The sequence below is a fragment of the Trichosurus vulpecula genome, chromosome 7 (assembly GCF_011100635.1).
Source record: "Trichosurus vulpecula isolate mTriVul1 chromosome 7, mTriVul1.pri, whole genome shotgun sequence".
Taxonomy (NCBI): Eukaryota; Metazoa; Chordata; class Mammalia; order Diprotodontia; family Phalangeridae; genus Trichosurus; species Trichosurus vulpecula.
In genome coordinates this window covers 26601137-26627285 of record NC_050579.1, presented here as the reverse complement: position 1 = coordinate 26627285, position 26149 = coordinate 26601137, and the positions used below count along the sequence as shown (strand labels likewise).

At 42.3% G+C, this 26149-nt stretch overlaps 1 protein-coding gene across 2 annotated transcripts in view; it reads right to left on the bottom strand.

Annotated features, from left to right (window-relative positions):
* AUTS2 (activator of transcription and developmental regulator AUTS2) overlaps nt 1-26149 on the bottom strand; it is a 1199563-nt gene that overhangs the window by 13950 nt on the left and 1159464 nt on the right. The window contains exons 8-15 of one of the 2 annotated variants that reach the window (XM_036768802.1): nt 24681-24934; nt 23584-23804; nt 21376-21420; nt 15634-15729; nt 11935-12006; nt 10321-10350; nt 7328-7399; nt 1157-1298 (exon numbers count right to left, since the gene is read on the bottom strand). In XM_036768802.1, the coding sequence (XP_036624697.1) occupies nt 1157-1298; nt 7328-7399; nt 10321-10350; nt 11935-12006; nt 15634-15729; nt 21376-21420; nt 23584-23804; nt 24681-24934 (932 nt within the window). Of the gene's footprint in view, nt 1-1156; nt 1299-7327; nt 7400-10320; nt 10351-11934; nt 12007-15633; nt 15730-21375; nt 21421-23562; nt 23805-24680; nt 24935-26149 lie in introns of both variants that reach the window. The other variant, XM_036768803.1, reaches the window with a different exon arrangement.

Genomic DNA, 26149 nt, shown 5'->3' with positions numbered 1-26149 from the left:
GCCACAGAGAGGAGGAAACAATTTCCAAAAGGTGATGCTCACTGATGTCATCTTTTGGCTGAGACAAAGGATGGGGTGTCACCTCTGCCTCAAAGCTCCATGACCACAAACAAGTTTGTTTGACTCTATGATCCAGACAATCCCCTAAGACTATATGTTATAGATGGCTGGCTGACCAGCTAAGTGGTGCAGCAGACTCATCTTCCTTAGTTCAAATCCAGCCTCAGACACTTAGTAGCTGTGTGACCCTGGGTATGTCACTTGACTCTGTTTGCCTCAGTTTCCTCTTCTGTCAAACGAGTCAAAGAAGGAAATGGCAAACTGCTCCAGTAACTTTGTAAAGAAAACCCCAAAGGGGGTCATGAAGAGCTGGATGCCATTAAGCAAAGGGCATATTGATTCCTTTTCAGGTTTGTTGGAAAATAAGTTAAATTACAAAAAGGTTGGACTAGATGATCTCTGAGATCCCATCCAGCTTTACAGCCAGGATTCTGGATCCTCTAGAGAGGCCAGCATTTCTTATGTTCCTAGGCATCACGACCAGGAAAAGACTTGGAATCTCATGGCAAGTGGATTTTCAATCTCCCTGCTGACTATTTGCAGTTCCATGTCCTAACAATTCTCTTCTATCATTGGAATCGCCAAGGAACCAGTTCTGAGATGGGCATAACTCTACTTGAAACTGAACAAAAACAACACCTTCTAAGGCTCCTTCTGGCCCTTGATCTGTGGTACATTACTGTCACTAAACCATACTACCAACCACAATCTCATTTGTTTATCTCACTTGAATCATTCTTCATAGAATCAGAGGATGCCAGAGACAGAAAGGACCTCACAGGGGGTCACAGTTCACCTCCCTATTCATTGAGGAAGAGTAGTTAGGTGCATGCATAAAGTCACAGCTTTGAGAAAGAACTGAGCCTGAAACCTCAGTGTCCTGAATTCCAGACCAAAGAACACATCATCGAGCAGCATCATTTAGAAATGGTTTTGTGGTCTCTTTTTATAGCAATGAGAAGGGGCCATAAATTTACAAACAACAAAGGTAACAGCTGACTTGGCTCATCTCAACACCTGTGGACCTTGTTCATAGAGAGGTGGCAAGCAGACATCTGGTCCTTATTTGCAAGGGTCATGCCCTCAGTGGACTCACCAGCAGCGGAGAACAAAGTGGACGGTCGTGCCAGGTCATGGGGATGGTGGATGGCTCCGAAGAGACTGGGACCTGGTGGGCGGCTCAGGAATTCAGGTTTCAATCCGAAGTCCAGTTTATGTGGGTCCGATTGCATCTGTTTCTAAAAGAACAAGAGGGAACTGGAATGGTTACTTCCCCCAAGAAAGGAATTTAATGAACAGTAGAACCCGACAACAGTGGATTATGTATAGGTTATGGCCAATGGCCTTTAGTTCCAATCACACTTGAGATTCACAAAAGGTGAAGGGACACTTTATGCAAAGGTCCTCAATGTGTAATAATGAAGTAAAATGCTTCATCAAATGGTGGAAAAGTGAGGGATGGCAGCAATCTCTATGCCACCTCTACCATGGAACACTTTTGGTTATACCCAAAATATGACCCAAGTACACTGATTTTTAACTTATTCAGGGTCAGCTATAGTTGGCTTTGCAGTTGAAATTAAAATGTTTACAGTCATTTTCTAGTATGAAGAAATTTCTAGTAGTAGTAGCAATAATTATTATTAAATAATCAAATATTAGATAAAATACTTAATTATAATAGAGCTAGAATTATAAAATTAAATGTTAAATAATTCTAATTCTCTCATTTGATCCTCACAACAACTTTGCGAGGTCGGTGTTATCTCCATTTTAGAGAAGAAGAAACTGAGGTTGGAAGAGTTACTTGCCTAGGGTTACACAGCCAGTAAATGTCTAAGATGGTTGAGTTAGAAATGAGGGGGCTTTAGGAGTCACCTGGTCCATTAACCTCACTTATTGTAGGAGGAATTGAGGCCCAGAGGTTAAGTGACTTGAGTGATATAGTCCATGGCCAGTAAGTGGTAGAACCAGTGTTCACACTCAAATCCTCTGATTCTAAATCAATCTCTTTCCTTCGCATCATTGTGCCTCCCTTTTGTTTATTTTCCTTTCTCTGAAGTGCCCACTTTTATCATGTTTTTCCAATGTAGAGTATTCAAAAAGCTATTTTAAATAGGGACTCTTAATGGAGGCATAATTTGCTGTATAAATGAATAGTTTAGACTCTTACAAGAACACGATAAGACCAACACATATTACATTTATGAAAAATTATCATGTATGCCTACGACTCAATTTCCCAAAGCTCGCCATCATGTAAAAAAAGCAAAGCAGGGTCAATAGCTTAAAAAAAAAGAATTCAATAATTTCATGTTAAAGGGTCAAAGACGGACAAAAGCTACCACTGAATGATCTCCATTCCAAAGCCCGACAATCATACTGAGGAGACTCCTGCTATAATTAGGAAGAGTTGAAACCCCAAACTAAGCTTTAATTTACTAGCAATCAGGGGAAAAAACTATCTCTTGATCACCTCTCCCAATCTGCCTGCCAAACCCTTTCAATATTACATGGTACAGAGCACAGTTCTATGAACTGCAACTCAGGTCCATGAAGCAAACTGGGACCGAGGGATCAGACGTAGAGAATTTACCAAAAAGAAGATGAACACAGCATCTCCTTTCGGAAATGTCTTTCTACTTGAATTGTGGCAAATAAAGGTCGTCAGTCAGTTGCGCTCTAAGGGAGAAGGAGTTAGACTGTGTCCGCCTGGAATGTTCTGACTTTCTCACTAAAATAAAAAAGATGCCCTGAAGGTAATGAGAGATTATAGAGAGCACGAGAGAGGAAAGACTCCGTAGTATGTATAGGGTATACTTTGGAAAACCAAGGAATAGTACAAATGAATAGCAATGAGCTATAAGCATAATATTGAAAAGTGTAATGAGTTTCAAGTGTGGAATGTATAAACGAATACTTGAAATATGGAAATGTGATAGGACCAAGGACGCCAAGTCCCCAGCAAATTGTCATCTAACCTTTGTTTGAACACCTCCAAAGACAGAGAGTTCACTACCTAATAAAGCAGCACATTTCATTTTCCGACAGCCCACTACTAGGAAGTTCTGACATACAGAAATGAGGTCGGTTTCCCTACAATATCTATCCTTTAGTCCAAATTCTAACCGCTGGAGCTGGCCTGAGGACATCTGATCCCTCTTGCCCAATGGCCCTTCCAACACCTGGATAGAGATGCTTCAGTCCCCTGTAACCTCACTTCTCCAGACTAAACAAATTGACTCCTTGGAGCAGAATCAAAGATTTAGAGCTGGAAGGGACTGGGTCCAGTGCCCTGTGTCTGAGGTGGTCCCAAGTCTTCCTAACTCCCAATCCAGTGCCTCGTTCCTTATCATGACTCTTTCAAATGTTTACAAATTCAAGTCTGTCTGTCTCTCTCTTCCTTCTCTCTGCATCTTTCTCTCTCCCCCCTCCTCTACTTCTCTCCCCCCCCCCACACACACACTTTGAATTGCCCAGAGGTATACAGAAACCCAGAAGTGCACATAAAACTTTAAAGACGGTAGGATTCCCACTGGGTACAATGGGATTGTTGGTTCTCCTTTTTTTCTGGGCTATTAATGTCCACTAGGACTGAACTGAGAGCGTGGCCTTGGAGCCAGAAAGCTGTGGGTTCAGGTCCTGCCACCGATACATACTCATTACATAACTGTGTGACTCTACTTGCCAGTGTCCAGGCTCTAAGTTACAGACGAGTTGTCAACATGCTTTGGATGAGGAAGTTTCCAAATGAATGAAATCACAAGGTCATACTTTTCCCTTTCCGCCCGATCACATCAGTCTCTTCGGCTCCTCCATTATACTAATGATTCATAATGAATCCAAAGCCTTCAGTTCCTCTTCTTTATCTCCTCGAATGACTCTCTCTATACCCCTTCTCTATTTTTTTAAACTGTTCACTCTTTGTAGCCTATCCCAATCTGCTTTTCTTTCTGATCTCAAACACAGATTATAAAAAGTTATCCTCTCTGTCATCCTTAACAATTTCCACAAGCCTCTGCTCATTCTCTGGTCTGAAGATTTCCTGAAAACTATGCTGTTGTATATTTTTGCCATTTAAAAAATTTCTTCCTTGGCACTGTTTGCATTTCCCACGTAGAGTCTTTTAAAAGCTGAGCTCAGTGACAGGCTCTAAGCAAGGGGTGCTGGTGAATGGGTAACACTCAGCTCTCTCTCTGGGGGAAAAAAGTGATGCTTTTAAGTTTAATCTTCATTATTAATATTTTTCCATAACTTTCTTAAGTCTAGATAATAAAAAATAAAAACAGTAAATCAAGCTCTGGTTTGTAGCACTTGCTGAATGCTGAGGCATAAATGTTCATGCTGAAAATTTAATAGTCAGCTCTTGCAAGCTGGTTTGAGCTGGCCCCAGCATACCCCTGGCTCTAAGTACAGCCAGACTGTTCTATTTAGATTAGAGATTCTAACTTTTTTGTGTGTCAAGGACTTCTCTGGAAACCTGGTGAAGTCCAGGACCTCTTCTCAGAACAATATTTTAAAATTAATATATGGTTATCAAAATTAAAAAACAAACAACACTCCCCCCCAGCTCCAGGTTAAGAACCTTAAGCTTAAAAGATTCCCTTTTTCTTCTAGAATAATCTGCAATCTTGGCAGCGAGGTGGTGCCATAGTGCACAGAGATCCAGGACTGGTGTCAGGAAGGAAGACTCATCTTCCTGAGTTCAAATCTGGTCTCAGAAACTTAGTAGCTGTGTGACCCTGGGCAAGTCACTTAAACCTGTTTGCCTCAGTTTCCTCATATATAAAATGAGAGCCTCTTAAACTGTCTTTCCTTTTGACATTTAGACAATGCATGGGATCACATCTATAATCTGTACGATATTTCTTTCTTTTGCTCTCAAGGTCAAGGCTACACATACAGCCTATCCTTCATGACCAACATCAACTCCAAGGTGACAGAATCACTTTTTCCTAGGGTTCCCATCATCCTCACCCCAAAACCAGCCGGCCTGCATTTGTTTGTCCGGAGTCAAATCCACAGTCCCTTCATCACTTATTCTAACTTCTGATTGAAGAAAGTATCAGTGAGGCAGATAAAGATTTTTTCGGATGCTCCATCTTTTGGTGGGATAAGACTTCTAGCAAAAATGGAGCCCCTGTTTTGTCTGCCAGCTTTGGCATCTGATGATCTCATTATCCATTTCCTCCATCTGGCCAAGCAGTCTATATCTACTCCTCCAGCATCATTACTTCTTTTTCCTCTTATCTGGATCCAAGGCAGCTTAAGATTGTGCAAAGAACATTGGGCACGGCACTGAAACTGGACCCTAACTCATGACATGCCCCAGCCAGGTCATCACCAGTAACTTACAATGGCTGAATCTCAGGTTTATCATCTATGAAATGGAAACGCTAATGCTTGCAATATCATCCTCTGAGTTTTGAAGATATCACTTGTATTTAAAAGTAACTCATTATTGTCAATTGGCGGAGCATGATCCATAATGCCAAATGCCATTTTTAGAAGCCATCTATGCAATAGTTTCCTTCTGTTCATCTCTCCCAAGGTGCTAACCATCAATCAGAAGAAGGGAAGCATATCTTTCCCTCAGATCCTTCAGGTTTTTGTCCACGACTTTAGAAGTCACTAGAAATCTTTTCTCTGTCTCTTTTAGACATATTATCCATCACTGGAAGAATTGTCAGAAATAGACAGTGGAAGCCTAGACAAGTACTCCATCATGTCTTAAGTAACCCTCTAGATCGGGATTCAGGCCCCATTCTGACAACGTTCAGGGCAAATCACAGAATCTCTGAATGCTCTAGACAACTCTTTAAGAAGGAAGAAAAGAAACGAGCATTTATTAAGTGCCTACTATGTGCCAGGCACTGTGCTAAGTACTTTTAAAATATTATCTCTTTTAATAATGATAATACCTAACATGTTTATACAACTTACTATGTGCCAGGCACCGTACTAGGTACTTTTAAAATATTATCTCGTTTAATAATGATAATAGCTAACATTTATGTACAACTTACTACTTGTCCGGCACCGTGCTAGGTACTTTTAAAATATTATCTCATTTAATAATGACAATAGCTAACATTTTTATACAACTTACTATGTGCCAGACACCGTGCTAAGCACTTTATGATCGCTATCTCGTTTGACCCTCACAATAACCCTGGAAGGAAGATAATATTATCACCTCCATTCTACAGATGAGGAACCTGAGGCAAACAGAGCGACAGTTACAAGCTACACCTAGTAAGTGTCTGAGGCCAGATTTGAACTCAGGAAGATGAGGCTTCCTGATTCCAGTGCTCTGTGCACTATGACGCCCACTCCCCCCCCCCCCCCCCCCCCGCTGCCCCCTGGCTTCTCCAAACAACCTGCCTCCTCCTTGTATTGCTACAGTGACTTGGCGTCTTCTTCTTGCCCTCTGCAACAGCTTTCATTTGCCATCCTCTTTAAAATAAACCCCTATTCTCAGCTCCTTTTGTCTTCACAAATTCTTTCATTTCTGAGGGGCCCCTAATGGATTATTTCTTCCCCTCTATCTAGGAAGTTTTCATTCTCTTTAATAAGCTGGAGCATAGAGCGGTATTCCTCAAGGGGCACTCCCTTTCACCTTCGCCTCTATCAGGGAGACCACCTTGCATCTAACAGACATATGGTTGTTAAGCGCCTTTGGCAGGAAGACAAACAACAGGACAATCCTGCACGTCCCTGGAAATTTCGATCACAGCTCTCCCTCGACACAGAATATCCGGGCATACTTATTATGAATTTTCTTCTCGTCCTCTGCAGTAGGCTTTTCAGCATCTTTGCTTTGAGGGCTCAATCCATAGTTAAATACTTTGAGATCAAACTTGGACAGAAGAATCATGAGGGGAGGAAAACCACCAGGGGACCTTTCTCTTTGTTTTGTAATTTTCCTGGCGGTTTCTGGTCACTGAGCAGTTTTTATAGGTTTTTCAGAGGCGGTAAGATGTGTCTCAGTACAGCAGATGGAAAGCCCTGAATGGACTTTTAGCCACTTGCCAGCTGAATGACTCGAGGCTGTCTTGACCTCAGTTCCCTGATCTCTGAAATGGGTGCCAACACCACTAGTTTTTTGTGAAAGCCACGCATGAACCTTGAAAACTAATGAGCATTCTGTAAGGGCAGGGTCATCAGTACAGAGGGAAAAGGGTCCACTTTGAGCCTATTAAGCTCCCACCCCAACCCAAGATGGTACCACTGATCACGAGATCATGGATTTAGGGATGAAACTGACCTTGACTTTCTGTTGATGGTGGTAAATCTGCCAAGCGATGTGAACGTGCATTGCACACCATTTCCCTGGTTTCTGGAAGAATAAGAAAAGAGGAAGAACACTGAACACAACAGAGAAGTTTCAAAGAAAGTCAACTTCCGCCACCCTGAAGCTTTTGGAGGCAGAGTTATCAGCTAGAAACCTCCCCATCCTCCAGTAAGCAACAAGGCCACTTTGTACTTCGAGAGCGCTCTACATCAACGGCTCTGAAAAAAAAAACAAACCAACAACAAAACCCACCATAAGAGGATCACAGAATTGACTCCATTCATTCCCCCAATGAACCTGAAAAAAAGCTGGCCACCACTCAAAAAAATTACGCTTGATGAGGACCTCCCCAGCTCCCAGGGAAAAGAAAAGCCCGGACCTTGCTTTGTATTTTTTCTTTCTTTCTTTTCTGGTGCCAACTGGCATAAGCAGTCACTGGCAGAGGAAGGATTTCCACTTAGCCCAATGTTGCTATGCTACTAATTCCCATCAGCCTCCATACGTAATACAGTAGTGTCTGTGAACCGAGGCAAAGCCAGAACATACAAAGCCTAAAGCAAATTCCACCCCCCCCCCTTTTTTCTATCAAGGAAGTGAAAAGGCAGCCACCATATTGATAACAAAACTCCATTTTCCCATGTGTTTCCCCCTAATTTCTAGTGTCTTCCCTGTGTTGATTATTATTTCATTTATCCTGGATATAGCTTGTTTGTACATAGCTGTTTGCATATCACCTCCCACTCTGGACTGTGAGTGCCATGAGAGTGGAGACCATACTCACTGTCTTTCTTTGTATCTCCAGAGCTTAGCACACAGTAGGCACTTAATAAATGCTCGTTGACTGACTATGTGCATATTTTACCTGCACCATGGAAGATTCACTTTCTTTCATCTGATCACTCCTTTCTCATGGTCTGGAAAGCACCCCTTTCTGCACTACTGTCTATCTCTCCCTCCTGTCCCTTGGAATCTAGCTCATGTGCTAATAGGTTGCTGGGTAAATGTACTCCTCATTTCACGTGTGAATGCTCTGCTTCCCCAGCTAGATTACGGTGCACTTGAGGCCAGGGACACATTCCACTTTTGTACCCCCTTTAACACGTTGTACATACAGCCCAGCCCATGGGAAATGCTTAGTGAAAGTTAACTGGCTGCCAATGTTGAGAGTCTGGTTCCATCTTTTCTAATGACTGAAGCTTCTGGTTTCGACAGTGGGGCAGTATATTTGAAATTGTGTCCTGAAACCCAAGCCCTCCTCATGTTTTTAGTTTCTTATCCTTAATTGAAGTCCCCAGTATCTCTTCACAAACAGAGAACACATCAACAGTGACATCCTGACCCCACCCCGGGGGAAGACTGAACAGTGTCCTCTCCTCCTCCATGGCCCCAGTCAATCTGTCCACCTCATCATGTGCAACCAGAATGGGCTGGGAGCAGAAAGAAGCACACCCCGTTAAAAGTCTGCACACCCAAGGGCTCTGCTGCCAGGCACTTATGTCTTCAAGCAATGGAAGCTAGAGCCAGTCAAGAACCTGCGTCCTATTTTTTTCCTCTTTATAAACTGAGGGCACTAGACTATATGATCAACCCTAAGGGTGCCTTCTAACCAAAAAAATTTGAGGAATTCTTTGGGACAATAGATAAAGTTTGACAACATATACATATTTAATACGCCCATATTAAATCAGGGCCCCTCAATGTTCCTACAGACCATGGCATCCTAGGAATAAGGCATCCTAGGTGGAAGGGACCTCAGTGATTGTCTAGTCCTACCCCTTCATTGTACAGAGGAAGAACATGGCATCCAAAGAAGAAAAGAGACTTTTACAAGGTTACACACAAGTCCCAAGCAACAGTTCGATCAATTCTGGTTACCAGTGGTGACAGCAAAGAAACATACTGAAAAGCAAAACTAGGCAGGGACGACTCTGCCTCGTTCAAATGAAGGGCTGAGTAAATATTTGTTGACTGACTAAGTGGAGTCAGAAGGCATCACATACAGATCATTTCCATTTTCCTATAGCAAAGTTAAATTAAATCTTCAGCCAATAGTTTTACTTTGTTTTAAAGCTGTCTTCCCTGGTTACAGGCAGCACGGTGCAATTGACAGAGGAGTGGCTTTGGAGCCAAGAAGATCTGGGTTCAAATTCTGCTTTCTCTAGCATATTCTGGGTGATTCTCATCACCTCTAAGGGCACTCTAAGAATCTAAGTAGTGGACAAGGGAGCTTTATCGCTGGAAGTTCCCTTTATCAATGGAATCACTAACTCAACCTTTTCACCTGGGCTGTGAGCAAGCAGCAAAATAAACTCCGTGGATTCTTTCCCCCTCTGTCCTTTTCCTAGACTCTTGTTCAGGGGGCTAACAAAAATGACTATACTCACTGCAGGGGGAACTCAGGAACATAATAGAAAAATGGAAATCTCTGAATGCGATTAAGTCCTAGGAAAATCAAGAGGAGACCGAGGACCGTAGTCCCCTCCCCCAAGGAAGGTTAGGCTAAAAGCCAAAGAATGTTACAACTGGTCCCTAAGTGAGCGATGGCCCTAGTACCGCCATCTTGTTTTCACAGGCAATAAAGGGGACTTTGGGGCTCAGTACCAGTCCAACCCTCTTCGCTTTGTAGATGGCAAATGGGGCTTTGGGACTGTTTGGGGGAAGGAGTTGTTGTCCTTCAGGGCTCACTCCTGGGCACTTCCACAGAGGTGGGTAGGGAGGAAGGGATGAGTCCATTCACTCCATGAGACTCAGCCTGGCGCTAATCCTAACTTACGTTTTTAAGGAAACGGTATTGACAACAACAGTGGTTAGGACTCTGGGCTATTTTAAAATTATACAAACAGAGGAATCCATCCTTCCCAGCCACCTGCACTGACAGACTACTTTCTTTATAATGGATTTCTGTTTCTTAACCCACTGGGATCACAGTGAAAGCAGAGAAAAAGCATTTCTCGAAGATGCCTTACCCTTAACATTGGCCTGAACGGATCTGTCAACTGTGAAGAGAAAATGACAATCTGGTTACATGCCTGTCACTCAAACAATTGCTCTAATTAACAAATTTGTATTGCTTCATTAGGAGAGGAAATTAAAATGTTAGAATTTTACTTTTAAATGAAGCCCTTTTGGAGAATAATTAGCCCATTTTCACAGTATCAGGAGAACTAAGTGCCCAGCTTCCCTTCCCCCCACCCTACCTCATGAGCCGTGATCCCTTGTACACAAACACAAGCCAGCTCTAAAGAGAGTCTCATCAAACTACAACTTGCCCTGGGTGAGATTATTTGCTTCAAAATCAATAGGAAAGTTTGCCTCATTTAGGGCAAAGAGCTGAAATCCCCTTCCGCAGGATATAAAACCCCTTTCCAAACCACACCAAAGGCTTCCTGGGCTCAAAGGAGACACAGAGCCTCACAGGCTCTCAGCATGGGGACCAAGTACCTCAAATCTACCTAGCCCTTACAATGGGGGAGCAGACATGGGAGGCAGGCAGTGGGGCCGGGCTGCTGCCAAGAAAACTCTTAAAGACCACTGCTAAGGGGCTAACATTCGGAACTACAAGGGACCTCTGAGACCACTAAGCCCAAGCCCCTCGCTGGAATGGCCTGACTAAATCCAACCTGGCTGGACAACGTTGGAAAATCTGAAGAGACATATTAAAGTATGAGAGACAATAGAGATACGTATATATTTGAGTCATTTACGACTCCAACCTCTGGTCCTCAGTCACTAACTTCCTCTTGTCTGTTAGACAGAAAAATGTCATTGGGGGAAAAAGTACAACATTTTTAAAAAGTAATCATTTACGTGCATATAATAATCACATTAACACAAAAGCCCTTCAAATAGCCAATGACTTACAAATACATCCATCATATTATTACATATTTTTCCCTGGGGAAGGAGTAAGGGAAGGTGTCCTTTTTTCTATCTTAGAAAAACAGGGCACTGTTATCAGCCTTGGAGAAATGCCTTTAGATTTCTGGGGAAAGCTGGATTTATCCTGATGTTCACTGAAGTTCGTGGTGATTGACTGACAACAAACAAACAAAAAAAAAAAACCCTATCATATTTAGGGTTATAGCTTAAGAGCTGAAAGAGCAACCCCATATGAAGAAACTGGGGTCCAGATGTGAAGGGACTTGCTCCTGGTCACCCAGATAGTGACTGGCAGTGGTGAAACTTGAACCCAGGACCTCCTGATTTGCTTCCAAACCCACCATTCTTTCTAACCTTTGATATTGATTCTCTGTTTAAGGCATCTTATGGGGATGTCTTCTGAAAGGCAGAAAACAAGAGGATGACAAAAAAATTAGGCAAGAGACTGGAGCAAAGTCACCCAAGGAGTTGGCTAAAGAAGAAGAAATCTAACCAGATGAGGAGTCCTATTTCCTAGGTTCAGACCTTTCAAAGTTAAATCCCTTCTTCTCCCAGGAGAAACTATTTTCCATTGTACTTCCTACCTGAAGCAAAAGTGACCCAGGTGGCTATTACTGTAATAGACATTTTCTTTCAGAGACTGAAATGGATGATAAAAACGACATTTTTCTCCGAGCACATGCAGGTGTTTTTGAACCTACCCTTGGGTCTTTCTGTAGGAGAGTGTGGGGAACTGTTCCAGGTCGAGCAGCAACATCGATAGGATTGGACGTCTACAAATATCACAAAAGCCATGAATGAGACAAGATATTAGGAAGTACCACTTTCTCTGCACTTTGTAACCAATGGCTTTTCATGCAGAATAAAAGCTCTTTTTTAAAAAAAGAGATGATTTCCTTTACCCTAGTTTGTCTCAATTGTATACTTTTAAATTCATTTTAAGGTGTGATCATATAGTTATCTATTAAGTTAATTTCTTATATAAATTAAATAATCTTTGAGAAGCCTTCCAGAGACTGCCTTCTTGGAGGCTAGCATGAAACCAAATTTGTTAGCAGAAAAAGTGACCCAATTTAATGAAATGCAAATCACAGACCCCTAGGATCATAGAGTTAGAGGCAAGAGGGACCCTAGGCTCAATCCCTTCATTTTATAGATGAGGAAATTGAGAAAGGTAGAATACATGCCCAAGGTCACATAAGCGGTAAGTGTCAGAAGCAGTATTTGAACCCAAGATTTGAATTGAGGATTCTTCAGTCATTTAACCCCAAAGTGATAAACTGACAATTTTCACAAGCTAAAGCTGAAATTGTTTTTTCTTCTTAGCTAATTGCTAAACAGTATTCTTTTCCTTAATATATTGGCTTATTTCTTTCTTGGGTTTTTTTTTTTTGCTTTATCACCAAAACAAGTCCAAGAAATGCTTAAATGAGCATTAGAACAATTTACGATATCAGGTGTCTCCCATCAGAGAACCTCAGAGTGGTTCAGAGACATTTAGAGAGCTAACGTTCTGAATTTTAACTGGCATACAACAGCCAGGATTCACACACACGGGAATCACTCATTAGCAATGGTGGAAATGAGACAAGAAAACTGGGTTTGGGGACCTCCCAGCTCGATCATTAAATAGTATATAAATGATTTAAAAGTAATTCGACTTCCTGAGTAAATCATTTCCATTCCTGCCATTGCTCATAAGTAACTCTCGATAATCACTGTCATCTCTGTGTCACCCTTTGAAGAGCACACCCACTCCACCCCATCCTACCCCCACACATAGAAGGATTTCTTTGTAATGGTGCGATGGATGCGGAGGGCAGTGGGAGGAGGGAAGAATCGAAGGAATAAGTAATATTATCCCTATGATCAAATGATCTGGATATAATAGTAATAGTTAACATCTATAAAACGCTCTAAGGTTTGTAAAGTGTTTTACAAAAGTTCTCTTATTTAATACTTAGACAACCCTGTACGGTAGGTGAGATCATCATCATCGTCTCCTCACCCTTTCATCCCCAATTACTATCACCAGACTGAAGCCCAGGGTCCCTTAGCTAGCATCTACAGCAGGATTTAGATTCAGGTCTTTCTGAGTCCAAATCTAATGTTCTTATGAATTAGAATGTCTGGATATATAATGCTAGGTACCTCTTTTAAAGAGAATGTTCTGCGTCTTTGTCTCCATACAAAGAAATGAACTGGTCTGGAAAAAGGAGCCCCTAAGTCTGGGCACTGAACCTTCCTACGAGGGAGGGAGAAAGAGGGGGAGTGCTGGAGAGGGAGGAGGGGATTAAAAAAAAATAAAGAAATCAGCTGCAACCCAACTAACAATTAAGCTACAGAGTTGTTAACAGCCTGATTAGCATACATATGAAGAACTCCACTAATGAACTGCAATCTACATATTCAATCAGTAAGAAGGCCTAGAAGGACCTATTTCAACACCAGGAGAGACACTTCCTTGCACAGATGTAGTTTTCAATGCGATTGGATAATTGTAAGTGAGGGAAAAGAGGGAAAAAAAGGACTAATTTATTAAATGACCTAGTACTCTGTTTTAGGGACATACGTGTGGGGGCTAAGTTGCTCCCTAGAGGGGTGACTGAGGAGTTGGGGAAGCCAGTGGCAGTGTCAAAGAGCATGCTTTGGGGATGAGATACATGACATGGTCAGTTAGGTGAACCACTGTGACCTAATCAAGCCAGCTGGCAAAACTCTGACCTTGGAAAAGCAGTCTTCTGGGAGAAGTGTTACTCTGCAAACAGAATGAGCCTTAATAACTGACCCTTTCATTTCTTGTTTCAAAATTTTAGGACCATACTCTTTTTTGGAAATCTCACACGTTCCAGATCTAGAGCTGAAAGGATTTTGGTGGTCACTAGACCAGATTTACTAATGAGGAAACAGAACAAGGAGGATGACTGGCCCAAGGTCACCCAGGTACTAAATGATTGACATATGTGTTAAAATTCTGCAATAACGTGATGGAATATGGTGATACCCTCATAATCTGGAACCAAACTGACCAGCAGCCTGGAATAGATTGGCTCTTGGACTTGGACCTGGGTCTGAATCCTGCCTCAGACACGTAGTGTATGGTCCTTTAATTTAAGCTCTTTTAAGCTTTGTCTGCCTCAGTAAAAGGAGGTCGGACTCAATGGCCTCTTAGGTCACTTCCAAGCTCTGATTTTATGATCCCAGGATCCATGAGATTCCTCATCCCCAATCTTCAGGGTCATCATGGAATGAAGGGAAGAGGAGGAAAGTACAAAGACAAGAAAAACCCGAACAAAAGTCTCTGTTTTATAATCTCATAATGAGCTAAAGGATGGCAAGGTCAACTTTCAATTTACAATGGCTAGCTACCAAGGTGAGAAGGTGACTTCATTTTCTACTCAGTCATGGAAACAACTATGTTTGAAAGGAAGGAATTATGTTCAAGTAAAAGTTGTATTGATCCACCACGCTCATTCTCCTCCCTAATGCCAGCTCCTGAATGGAGATAGCCATGGGCAGGGCAGCAAAGGCTCATTCACATGCCAAGGTGGTAACCAACCATGTCAGAATGCAGCCTTGCACATTTCCATGCTTGGAAATGTAGCAGAAACAAAGTGGGGTTGATGAAGTGCGTGACGGAATGGGTCTGGGCTGGGGCATCTTCTCTATTTAACAGACTATCCATTAAAAACAAATTCCACCAAGGACCATCTTCTCCATGAGCTGTCTTCAATTCCCTTAGTATCCTTCTTCCTCTCTCCAAATTACCTTGTGTCTATCCTGTATGTCTCTTACATTGACCTCTGTATGTATAACTTGTCCCCTCTATTAGAACATAAACTCAAGGGCAGGACCTGATTCCTTTTATGTCTCAGTGTCTCCAGAGATTAGCACGTTTAATAAGCTCTTAATAAGGGCAAAGATTATTTCACTTTTGTCTTTGCAACTGCGGTGCCTGGTACATAGCAGGGACATTTGTTCATTAATTAATTGATGGATAGAATTTAAGGTCCTTGAGGGGAGGGTCTGCTTTGTTTTTTTTTAATTTTTTAATTTTATTTTTTTATTCCAAGTACCTGGCACATAGTAGAAACAATAAATTGTTGACTTTTTTGGACTGACTGATATCTTTCAGATGGACTTTTATAAGAAGTTTCTCATAAGAAGCTAGGTCGCCATGATATTTACAGAAGATATATTTCAGAGACTATTGCAGCCTGCCCCAAAAGAAATCAGGTGGTCATGAAATGTTATAGGTTAAGGGTTTTGCTGGCTATATGTGAACAAAATCTTTGTAGCTGAGCCCCAAGGGCCCTAGCTGCCAGAAGGGTCAAATACCAGCCTGCTTCCAGACCTTAATACTGACCTGTTGTGTGTACGCTCATAAATTGGTTTCTTACCTTAGGCTGAAATGCTCCTTGAAGGGACCCAAAGGGACCAGTAGGTGGGATCATAGGGGGGATGCCCGAGACAGCAGGAGGATATGAATGAAACAGCTACAAGCCAAAGACAAGGGGGAGAAAAGGAAAGGATTTGAACAGAAGGTTTGCCAAAGCCAATGGATACCCTCAAACCCTCCTCCCACACACAGAGAATGACTTAGACATTAGCAAAGCAAACTAGTAAACTCTGTTCAGTGCCATTAGTCAAAGAAGCCCATGGAATGAGCACACAGATGTGCCATGAATGTTCAACTTTAACAAGTTAAAAGTAGTTCAGAATTAATCAGCCAACAAATGATGTCCCGGATGAGGCCATCATTACGAAGGGAGCTTTTCTAATTATTAATTGTTAAATTGGATAGAAGTCCTAAATGGTTAGAGATGTTAATGCGTATCAAAAGGGGGGGCGGGAGGGGGTGCTGAGCCAAATAAGATGCCCAGAAAATTACAAGTTAATTAAAAAAAAAGCAAGAAAGAAGCAAGTCTTTATGAGTTCCAGGATTTTATACCATTAAAACTCAATTAGTACTTTAGATTTTTAATAGTTTCTCTAGGAAATGAGAAAATATTCACAATTCTTGCTTCATTAGCTTATTCTGGTGGACTGGCTGACACTGAGGACAATTTAATTCCCCAACATGATGATAAATATTTCTGGAAGAAACACATTTACTATAGTTTGTTTTTTTTTTAATGAAGTCCACCCATTCTCCAACAAGATTGAAACCGGTAGGAGAAGGGAGGTACACCTCTACAAAATACAGGCTTAAAATAAGCCTGATTTTTAAACGTTGCTTTTCGTTTTCAAAGCGTTTCAGACATCAAAAACCTGTCTGGGTCAACATGCAAAGCTTGTCTTCTCTGTAAGATTTAGGAACTGGAGGGGACCGTGAAAGTCCCTCTAGTCAAACTCCTTTCTTTTACAGAAGAAGGAATGTTAAGTGATCTGCCCAAAGTCATAAGAGCTGAGACCAAAGCCAAAACTGGAACCCAGGTGTGCTCCTCATAGCTGCTAGTACCCTCCCTAAGTAGCTTCTATTTAACTGTCTGATATTGTGTGTGCGTGTGTGTGTGTGCTTTGTATTCCCACTTAGGGTTAAGCTCTATGATGGCAGAGGCTGCTTCGCTTCTCCCTTTGTATCCCCAGAGCTTAAAAAAAGTGCCTGGTATACAGTAGGCGCTTAATAAATACTTGTTTCTTGGATGACTGATTTCCACTGTACCAAGCAGCTTCCAAACCACACTGGGTCAGTTCTAAATGGTGCCTTCTAAAAGCCCAAGGGTACAAAAGAAATGTTATTGGTCCAACTATTCAAAGATAAGAGGAGAAAAGACCATTCGTGTGGTCCTGAGGCATATTTTCTTTAATGAATGGCTAACTTAAATGGCACCCAATAGGGCCAACACAACACCCAAGGGGCCCAGAGTAAGGACACAGTGGACAGTCATGAGACCTGGGGACTAATCCCAGATGCCACTGATTAGCTGGGTCATTTTGGCCAAGTCACTTAACTTCCCCTGTCCACAAAGCTCTCCATAACCTGGCTACTTCTTACCTTTGTCATTTTCTTAGATCTTTTCTCTCCTCAAGCCCTGTGGGATCCAATTACACTGGCCTGCTTTCAGCTTCCTCAACAAGACACTCCATCTTGACTCAAACCTCTCCCCAGTGCCCCTCCTCTGCCTTGTAACAACTCGCTAAGCTCAATAGGTACCATTAAAATGATTTTTAATTTTTTATTAAATGATATTTAATTTTTCATTTCAACAAATTTAAAATTTTTGTTAAACAATTTTAGAATTTAAATTAAATTTAAAATGATTTTAATTATTTATTAAATGATGTTTAATTTTTCATTTCAACAAATTTAAAATTTTTGTTAAACAATTTTAAAATTTAAATTAAAAATGATTTTTTTCTTAATTTTCAAAGCAAAAGTGTATGAAAGAAACTCAGTTTCCCTGGCTTCCTTCAAAATCCATCTTTTAGAAGAAGTCTTTTCTGGTCCCTCCAGCTACTAATTTCAGATGAATTTCACCTACTGTGTATCTATTTATTTATACATTGTTTTCCCTGACTTGACTGGAAGCTCCCTGAGGGCAGGGACTACCTTTTTGCCTTTCTATCTCCACAGAAAGTGTTTTTAAAAAGCCTGTCGGCTCACTCAGACTCCATTTGCTCAACTACGAAACAAGGATATCGAACCTATGTACTTAACAAATTTTGATACAAAATCAATGAAATTGTCCTTGGAAGAATTCTACACACTCGTCAGTCGAATGCCACTGTGGGGGATGGTGATGGCTACTCATTTCAGAAGGAAGTAAAATAAAAACAGGGCTTTGAGTCAAATATCTGGGGAGAATTTAATGCTCTGGTTGCAGCTACTTGGTCAAAGGCCTCTTTAGACGACTCTCTCCTCCTTCCTGCCTTGTGTTACATAACCTGTAAAAAATACATGATAATCGAGGCCTTATATTAATAATTCACTTCCATATGTTGGCTGCTTCCAGGCAACTATTGAAACATGCCAGCTCTCCATTTTTTTCCCTACTTTCAGGGCTCATACCTTCTTTCCTTTTTCTTATTTCATTCTGTCTTGCTCTCTTCAATGAAGCAGCAAACTTTGCATCCTAATTGATATGGAACTAAATCCACTTAAACAGTGATTGGGAACCAAGTGCCCTCATTTAAAACAACTTTTAAGTCGAAAATGGTGTTTTAGAAGCTCGAGTGTATTGCATCTAATTCCCCTCGTAATGCCCTAATCCCCCAAAGCGGGAAGGAAATTGAAGCACTGTGTCGAGTTAGACCATACAGAGTTTATAATATGAAATAACTTTCCCACTGTACATTGTAAGAAGCAAGACAATTAAATGCGTGTCACCCTAAAGCAGGAGCGTTTCTTTTTAAATGACTGTATTTAGAGGAGGCCTTATTTATTTTTAAAAAGATGTTTTCGACAAGTTTTTCATCCACGCTATTCCGTTACTGCTCCCCCCAGAATACAGCTAATTATCCTGCCTTATTCCAGGACCTTCTTTTCTCCCCCAACCCCCCTGCTGCCAATTTCTACCAATAAAGTTCTTTCTCTATGGACATCTAAAGGATATGAGACAAGCAAATCAGCAAGGAACATCATTTTTGCTTTGATTAGCTTCAAGGACAGGAATCCAGAAACCCATAAGAAATGAAGGGTTGGGGGGGAACGGGGACAGTGGCTCCAAGAAGTCCCTGGTGTAGGGACCCTAAATCCCATATCTCCAGTTATCGTTGTGGTTACAGATTTGGGGCTAAAAGGGGCCTTAGAGGGATGGAATCCAAATTCTTCATTTTACAGATGAGGAAACTGAGGCTGATGGAAATTAAGTGACATCAAATCATAAATATAGAGAGGGAAGGAGTCCAGTGAACTGAACCCCTTCATTTTACAAACAAGGCCCAGAAGCTGTGACTTGCCCAAGGTCACAGATAGTAACTGTTGGAGGTGGGATTTAAATCTGGGTCTTCTTGATTACCCAGAGAGTGTCCTATCTGCTCCACCATGCTGCCCCTCAGTGCCATTATAGCAGCATCCCTCCCTAACTACCTTATTTGTATTTATTTTCTTTATATTATATATAAACACACACACACACAGAGGAATATATGCACACATTTTGCGAATAGGGGTGGTTTCCCTGCCGCTAACCCTACAATAGGGCCTGGAACAAAATAACCCTCACTCTAATAACAGGCCCTTAGTAAACGTTTATTGATGACCAATTTTTTTCCTCTTATTATCCAGATCTCAGTTTTAATAGACCACAGGGATGGCAGATTTGTAGCTGGGAGGCCCTTAGAAGTCATGTGGTCAAACACCTTTATTTATTTTAAGAACAAGGAAACAGAGAGCCCAGACAGGTAAAGGGACATATGCTTACATCACACACAGGGAGTGAGCAGAATCACAGGATAGTAAATCTGGGGCTACGAGGGATCAGAAGCGGTCCTCCACTCCAAATTACTCCTCTTTTTATAGAGGGGACAATTCATCCAAAAAGAGCTTAATTGACTTGCCCAGGTCAACATGCACACAAAAGATTAGATACCAGGTAATACATACCAGGAAAGGCCATAAAAAAAGTTAACAAGGCAGGCCGGACAAAGACCCAGAAGGAAAGGTTAACTTTGTGGTCCTCTCTTATCAACCTTTCTCTTACCATCTTAGCCAAGCACAATCTGGAGATCTTGACCACTAAAGTGTAAGGGGTTTTCTAAAGGCAGCTGGCTGGGCCCAGGGTCGAGGAGACTGAAGTTTCAATCTAGTCTCAGATGTTTACTAGCCACGTGACTCCCCCCTTTTGAGCAAGTCACTTAACCTGTTTGCCTCAAGTGCCTTATCTGTAAAGGGGGGATAATAACAGAACTTCACTAGCTGTGTGACCCCCTCCTTGGGCAAGTCACTTAACCTGTTAGTACCTACATCCCAGAGTTGTTGTGAGGATCAAGATGTTTGTAAAGTGCTTAGCAAAGTCTAGTGTTATAAAAATGCTGGATATTATTATGAGTTCTAATTCTTGAGAGACTGACCATGTTGACCATTTTAAAAAATTTCATCTACCTCCCACATCCCATCTTCTGTCATCTGAGATCAGCATCTCTGAACTAATACACTCAGCTCCCTTACTAACTGACGCATCTATGAGACAGCAAGAAATACCAAGGGCAGAAATAAAAATATTTGAAAACAGCAAATCAAAATCTCCATAAACACAGAATGTGGAGCTATAGTGGTGGGGGTGGGGGAGCGCTGGGGGAGGGGAAGTCCCATTTCAAAGCAAAAGAAAAAAAGGCTAAAGAGACAAGCAACCGGCACCCTTTTCAGATGAGATGATGCAGTATCCATCCCTTAATCAAAACATCATGATCAGCTGCTCACATTCCACATCCCCTACCCAGCCCTGGCCTTTGGAGGTCACCAATTTTGGAACTCAGGCAGCTGTCAACTCACGGCTCAGACCATATGCCTTAACCCAGAACAAATTCCACTTTCTCTCCGGTGTCATTCACTTATAAAAGCTCCTTTGTTTTAGCCAACAATAACATTCTTTGTATTTCCCTTCTCTAAACAATGCTCTGACATCCAACTACAACGGAACCACTTCCTATGGTGGCTACGAGCAAGAGCCTTCCTCATTCAGCCAAAAGGATGAGAAATTACTTTTGGAAAAGAGTGAAACCTTGGACACACTGGAGACTTTGTATCTGGCAGAAAGAGTCCCCATCTAACACCTGAAGGGCCTGTGTAAACACAATTCCTGATTTCCTATGAAATCAATTAGGTGATTTCTGATCCTGCTGAAATCATGATTAATCAAAGAAAAATTTATCCTCCTTTTCACATGGTGACAAGCTTGCCACTTCCACGCTGACCTTTGGAGTCAGCTTGGCCTTGCTCAAAAGCAGCAGACAGCTCCCTCCTCCCCCCCCCCCACCCTGATCTTTTGATTTAGAGCTGATACTGCATCCTTTCCCCCAAAACAAAGCACCAGAAGAAGAGACAAACAACAAAAAGCAAGCAACCCAAACAGCAGGTACAAAAAAAGCCCAGGAGCAGCAGTGAATGCATTCCTGGCCATTTAGGGATGGGATGGCTTCAGTGCTAACAAGGGAAACACGCAGGGACATTCAACACAGATACGGCAAGGTGAACTCACACTGTGACGGTAGAAGGGGTCAACTTTTGTAGGATATTTGTCAAACTGTAAAAGAATCAAAGCAAAACCTAGTTATTTTGTGTTTCTGCATCGGTGTCCGTAGCTTCTTCACCTGGCTGGTCATTGATCTAGATGCTTATCTTCTCTAGACTTTATCAGTCATTCAATAACAAATAATTTAGTCATCCCACCTGACATTAAACCTTTCTGATAGTCTGCACTGTTTACCCCCACGAGACTGGGAACTCAATGGCAGAGACTGTTTTTTGGCCTTTCTTTATATCCCCAGAAATTAGTACAGTGACCAGCACACAGTAGGTATTTAAACAAGGGCATGCTGGTAAATATTTAATAACCAGCTCTCCAAAAAAAAGAAAAAGACTCTGCCCATGACACTTTTAAAAGTTTAATTTGCATTTACCATTTCCTCCATTGCTTTCTTAAAGCTAGACAATCAACAAAACAATAAATCAAGCCCTAATTTGCAGAGTTTAATGATTTCCAAGGTGAAAGTGTTCATGCTAAATATTTAACAACAGGCTTTGATGAGTGGTATGAGCTGGCTCCAATATACCCTGCACTCAATAAATGCTTGTTGACTTTACTCGAGCTAGTGTCATGGGACCGTTTAACAACTGAGTGGGGGCCAGTGGACGTTAGATGCAAGTTTGAGCCAATCCAGTGATTTCCTGCTTACTCAGCCCATCTATTTAATGAGTAAGAACAGACCAGATCTCTACACCAAAGAGAATGGAGGCGATTTTTTGGGGAGAAGCCAGAGGGAGTTTTGCTTGGTGCCCCGGACTTTCCCACATTCTCCTCTGTGGAAAAGCTAGGGATTCCATTGCTCCTGGCCCAAGTTAAGCTCAAACCCAGCAATTCTAGAAAGGCCTTATATACCCTCTCCTGAGTAAGCCACCAGAAGGATTCTATCATTTCCTCTAAATAGTATTATCATCTTTGAAATGCCTCTAAGTCATCTCCCATGATGTGGAAGATTGCTGAAAACGGCTTCCCAGTAAAAGAAGCCCATGAAAGGACACCTGATGAGAATTTCATTTTACCTGGAGAAGTACCGACATGATTGTTAACTTAAATAAACCTGATTAAATTGACAGTGTTTTCTCATAATGTTGCAGGGTGGGAATTTTCTGCTTCCCATTTCTAAAACCTGCTAAGGAACACCTGTGAAATTTGTTCTCTTCTTTCTTTTTTTTAAAAGTCTAACTCAATTTTGCAAAGAAGGGGGAAAAAGGCTTAGATAAACAACAAAAGAGTAAATTTGTTTGAAACCCTTTTGTTGCTGAATTTAGGGCTATCCCCGCCACACTGATTGTCTGTGACATTCCTCAATGTAATTACATGGTTAAAAACAAGAAAGCAAATGCATTCATTTCGATATAAGCAGATACAAGTAGGTTTCCCACTGGCTGGATTTAAAGATTTGCAATGCATAGCTCTGGGCTTTTCAACATGAACAAAATCAAAGTGGCCAGGCCTGGTCACTTGTGGAAGAGGAGAAGACGTCCTGCTTTGTGCAAGCTCCTGCCACAGAACTGAAGGCTCTCTTCCTTACTGTGAAACACCTTGCCTTGCCTAGGCCACTTTCTGGCTGGGATGAATACTGATTTACCTCCCCTCCAGTCTTATCCATTTTTTTTAGTCTGATAGCTATCCTCAGAGTAAGAATGGGGAATGAGGAAAACAGGTATGCCCTCAATGGAACCAGGAGCTGGTCCGATGGGGCTCCTTCTCCCTCATCCCTCCTTTGAAGAAATGCAACCATCGCTAGTCGTGGGCAGTGCAAGTATAAACCAAAAGGTAGGTCCCGTCAAATGTGGGGACAGTACCCTCAAGGCTCCCAAATAAAGATGAGCACACTTTTAAGGAGCTGCGAGTAAGTAGACAGAAGAGGGGTTTGGAGCAGCCACTGATCCAGACAATTAGGTCTGGAATAAAGCTTCTAGTTTCAAGCCAAGTTGAGATCAATCAAGCCTCCTCCTTTCCTTAAGAGGAAAGGATTCTGTTCTCTCTGGAGAGAATGATTCCCAGTAGAGGCAAATGAATCTCCCATAATAACCCCACTTCTACCCCTGCCCGACCATTCACAACCAAGCCCCCCACCCAGGCCCCATGACAAAGTCGAGAGTAGAATAGAGAATAGAGTTGCCCTCTACTTATCCTCACATTTCTGCCTGGGGTACGCACCATGGGCGGTGCTGGCGTCGGCATGATGGCCGTGGGTGGGATGGCGTGTGGGAAGGGCGTGAAGGTGTGCTGGTGCGTGTGTTGGTGCGTGTGTTGGTGCTGGTGCTGATGCTGATGAAACTCAGTCCTCAGGTAGGGTGGAGGGCCGAGGGATGCCCCGCGGTCAGCACTCTGAGAGGCCAGAAAACGTGTGTTCAATTCCTGACGTAGGAGGTCTTGCTCTGGAAAAGAAGATGAGGAACAGAATGGGGGACACCTTGTTTCTGGACCTCTCTAAAGGCAGAGGCTGCGCTTGTACGCCCGCTGCCCACGATAGTCGGAACGTCAGTGTTTGCTGATTGGTCAGTGGAGTTGTCAATGGAGCCAGTCCTGTGGACTCTTTTTTAGGGACTAAATGTCTACTTAACCTCTCTGACTCAGTTTCCTTGGCTGTAAAATAGGGATAATAACAGCCCTTACCTCATAGGTGGGTTATTATTTATGTGTATTTAGTTATATATTATAATATATAGTTATATAGGCTATACTCTACAGCATATGTATTAGATATAATTTATTATAAATAATGTAAATAATATGCTATATGTAAATATACATATTTGTAACATTTGTGAGTATTTATAATATTTTATAAAGTGCTTATTTATTAGCACAGTGCCTGGCACATAGTAGGGGCTCTATACATGCTAATTTTAGTTCTTTTCCTTCCCTTACTTTAAATTGGTGTTACTGGTACAGTGCAGTTGGTTCTCACCCAAAAAGGAAGGTGACTGACACCTCGAAAACATTAGAAGGGAAGGAAAAAAAATTCTGCCACAAATCTGGATACAATGAGTCAACTTACAGATGAACAGTAGACCGTAAGCCGCATATTTCATGTATGTCTGTGTATCCTTAGCACTTCAATATATTCCCTCCTTCTACTTAGATGCTGGTTGGTTGATGGACTGACGAGCAGACCCAGATGTATTTGAGTTAAAAATGTGATTTAAATGAACCCGCTTTCCCAATCCGTCCTGATGCCCTTGGGCTGGAACACCCACCACTCTGACCATCCACGCAGGTTCAGGGCAGCGACGGCCACATCTGGTTCCTACCTGAGTAAGTGCTCCCTCCTGGGTGTCCAGGAACCTGCAGAGTCCCTGATGTCAATGGAGGAGGAGGAGGCAAAGCCGTGGGCGGGGCAAACATATTGGGGTGATGAGAGTGGGCAGGGGGCTGGAGGGTGGGTGTGAAGCTGTGGAGGGGGCTGTGGCTGGGGAGAGACAGGGGGAAGGGGGAGGCGGAGGGATGGTGGGACAGGTGAGACTGTGGGGGCTGACTCTTCGCAGGCGTACTACTTCTGCTACTGCTGTTGGGGGGAGAAAAGAAGATATAGATTACAAAAAAGAAAAAGAAAAAGCATAAGCAATTCGTTATTTTTTTAAACCATTATTTCCATCCCCTACTAACAATTTGTCCCTCTTGCTCCTGCCCACACTACGGAACCCTCTTCCTCTCCCCCTTGCTCCCTGTCTCTGCTCTCTGTGTTTCTCTCTCAATCTCTCTCACAGTCATAATGTCACTGGGATAGGTTAGCACCTTTCTTTGCAACTTTTATCATAAGTTACCTGGGGAGCTGAGAAGTTAAGTGACTTGTCTAAGGCCATACATCCAGTGCCTGTAAGAAGCAGGACCTGAATCTAGATCTTCCTGACCAAAGCTGACTTCTCTCTGTACTACACTATACAACCTCTTACCAGGCAAGACACTTCATCCAAATCTGGGCTCCTCTAAATGGCAACATCACGACTTGAAATGATGGATGAAACCCCACGGCCCCCTGGACACTTCTCAGACCACACAGTCATCAGCCACAACTGCCCCCAGGTGTCCAGGACCTGAAACCAGCCCTAATGCTGCTTTTTGCCCTGTGAAATCCACACAGGGAGTTGTACAAGGCCAAAGAGTGAAAAAATTTCCACCTTGTCCAGTGGCCAGCTCAAAGGAGGAGAAATCCAAGACTGTGTTGATAACCCACAAACTCGATGGCAGTGAAAAAAAATACAGAGACTAAGAATTCACAGACTCAGAGCTTTAGAAGAACTCAGAGGCCAGTCATTTCAAGTTCCTCCTTTCACCGGTAAGGAAATTTGGGCAAAGGAAGTTTTAAAAGAATTGTTTGGGGTTACACAGAGAGCCAGGATTTGAACTAGGTCCTCTGATTCCAAATCAAGCATCTTTCCACTGCTTGTTGGAGCCTACCCTTTGGAAAAGGCCTGCTGGGAGGGAGAAGTGGCAACACGGAGGTGAAGACACTCTGAGAAAACACCAGACGCCACACACGCATGTGGTGCACACACGCACTCACTCACATTCATACCCGGTGTGATAATTGTGACCTCTTGAATAATCAGGAGTATGCTGGGTTCCTTCCTATGAAAACCCTCAGAATCAACTCCCGCTGACTGTCTACTCCCCTTCCCTTTGTGATTTTATTAAAAAAAAAAAACCCACACGTACCCACACAACCCTTTCTCTTACAATTCAACAAACGTAGGACTGAATAGAACTGGGGCTTTCAATG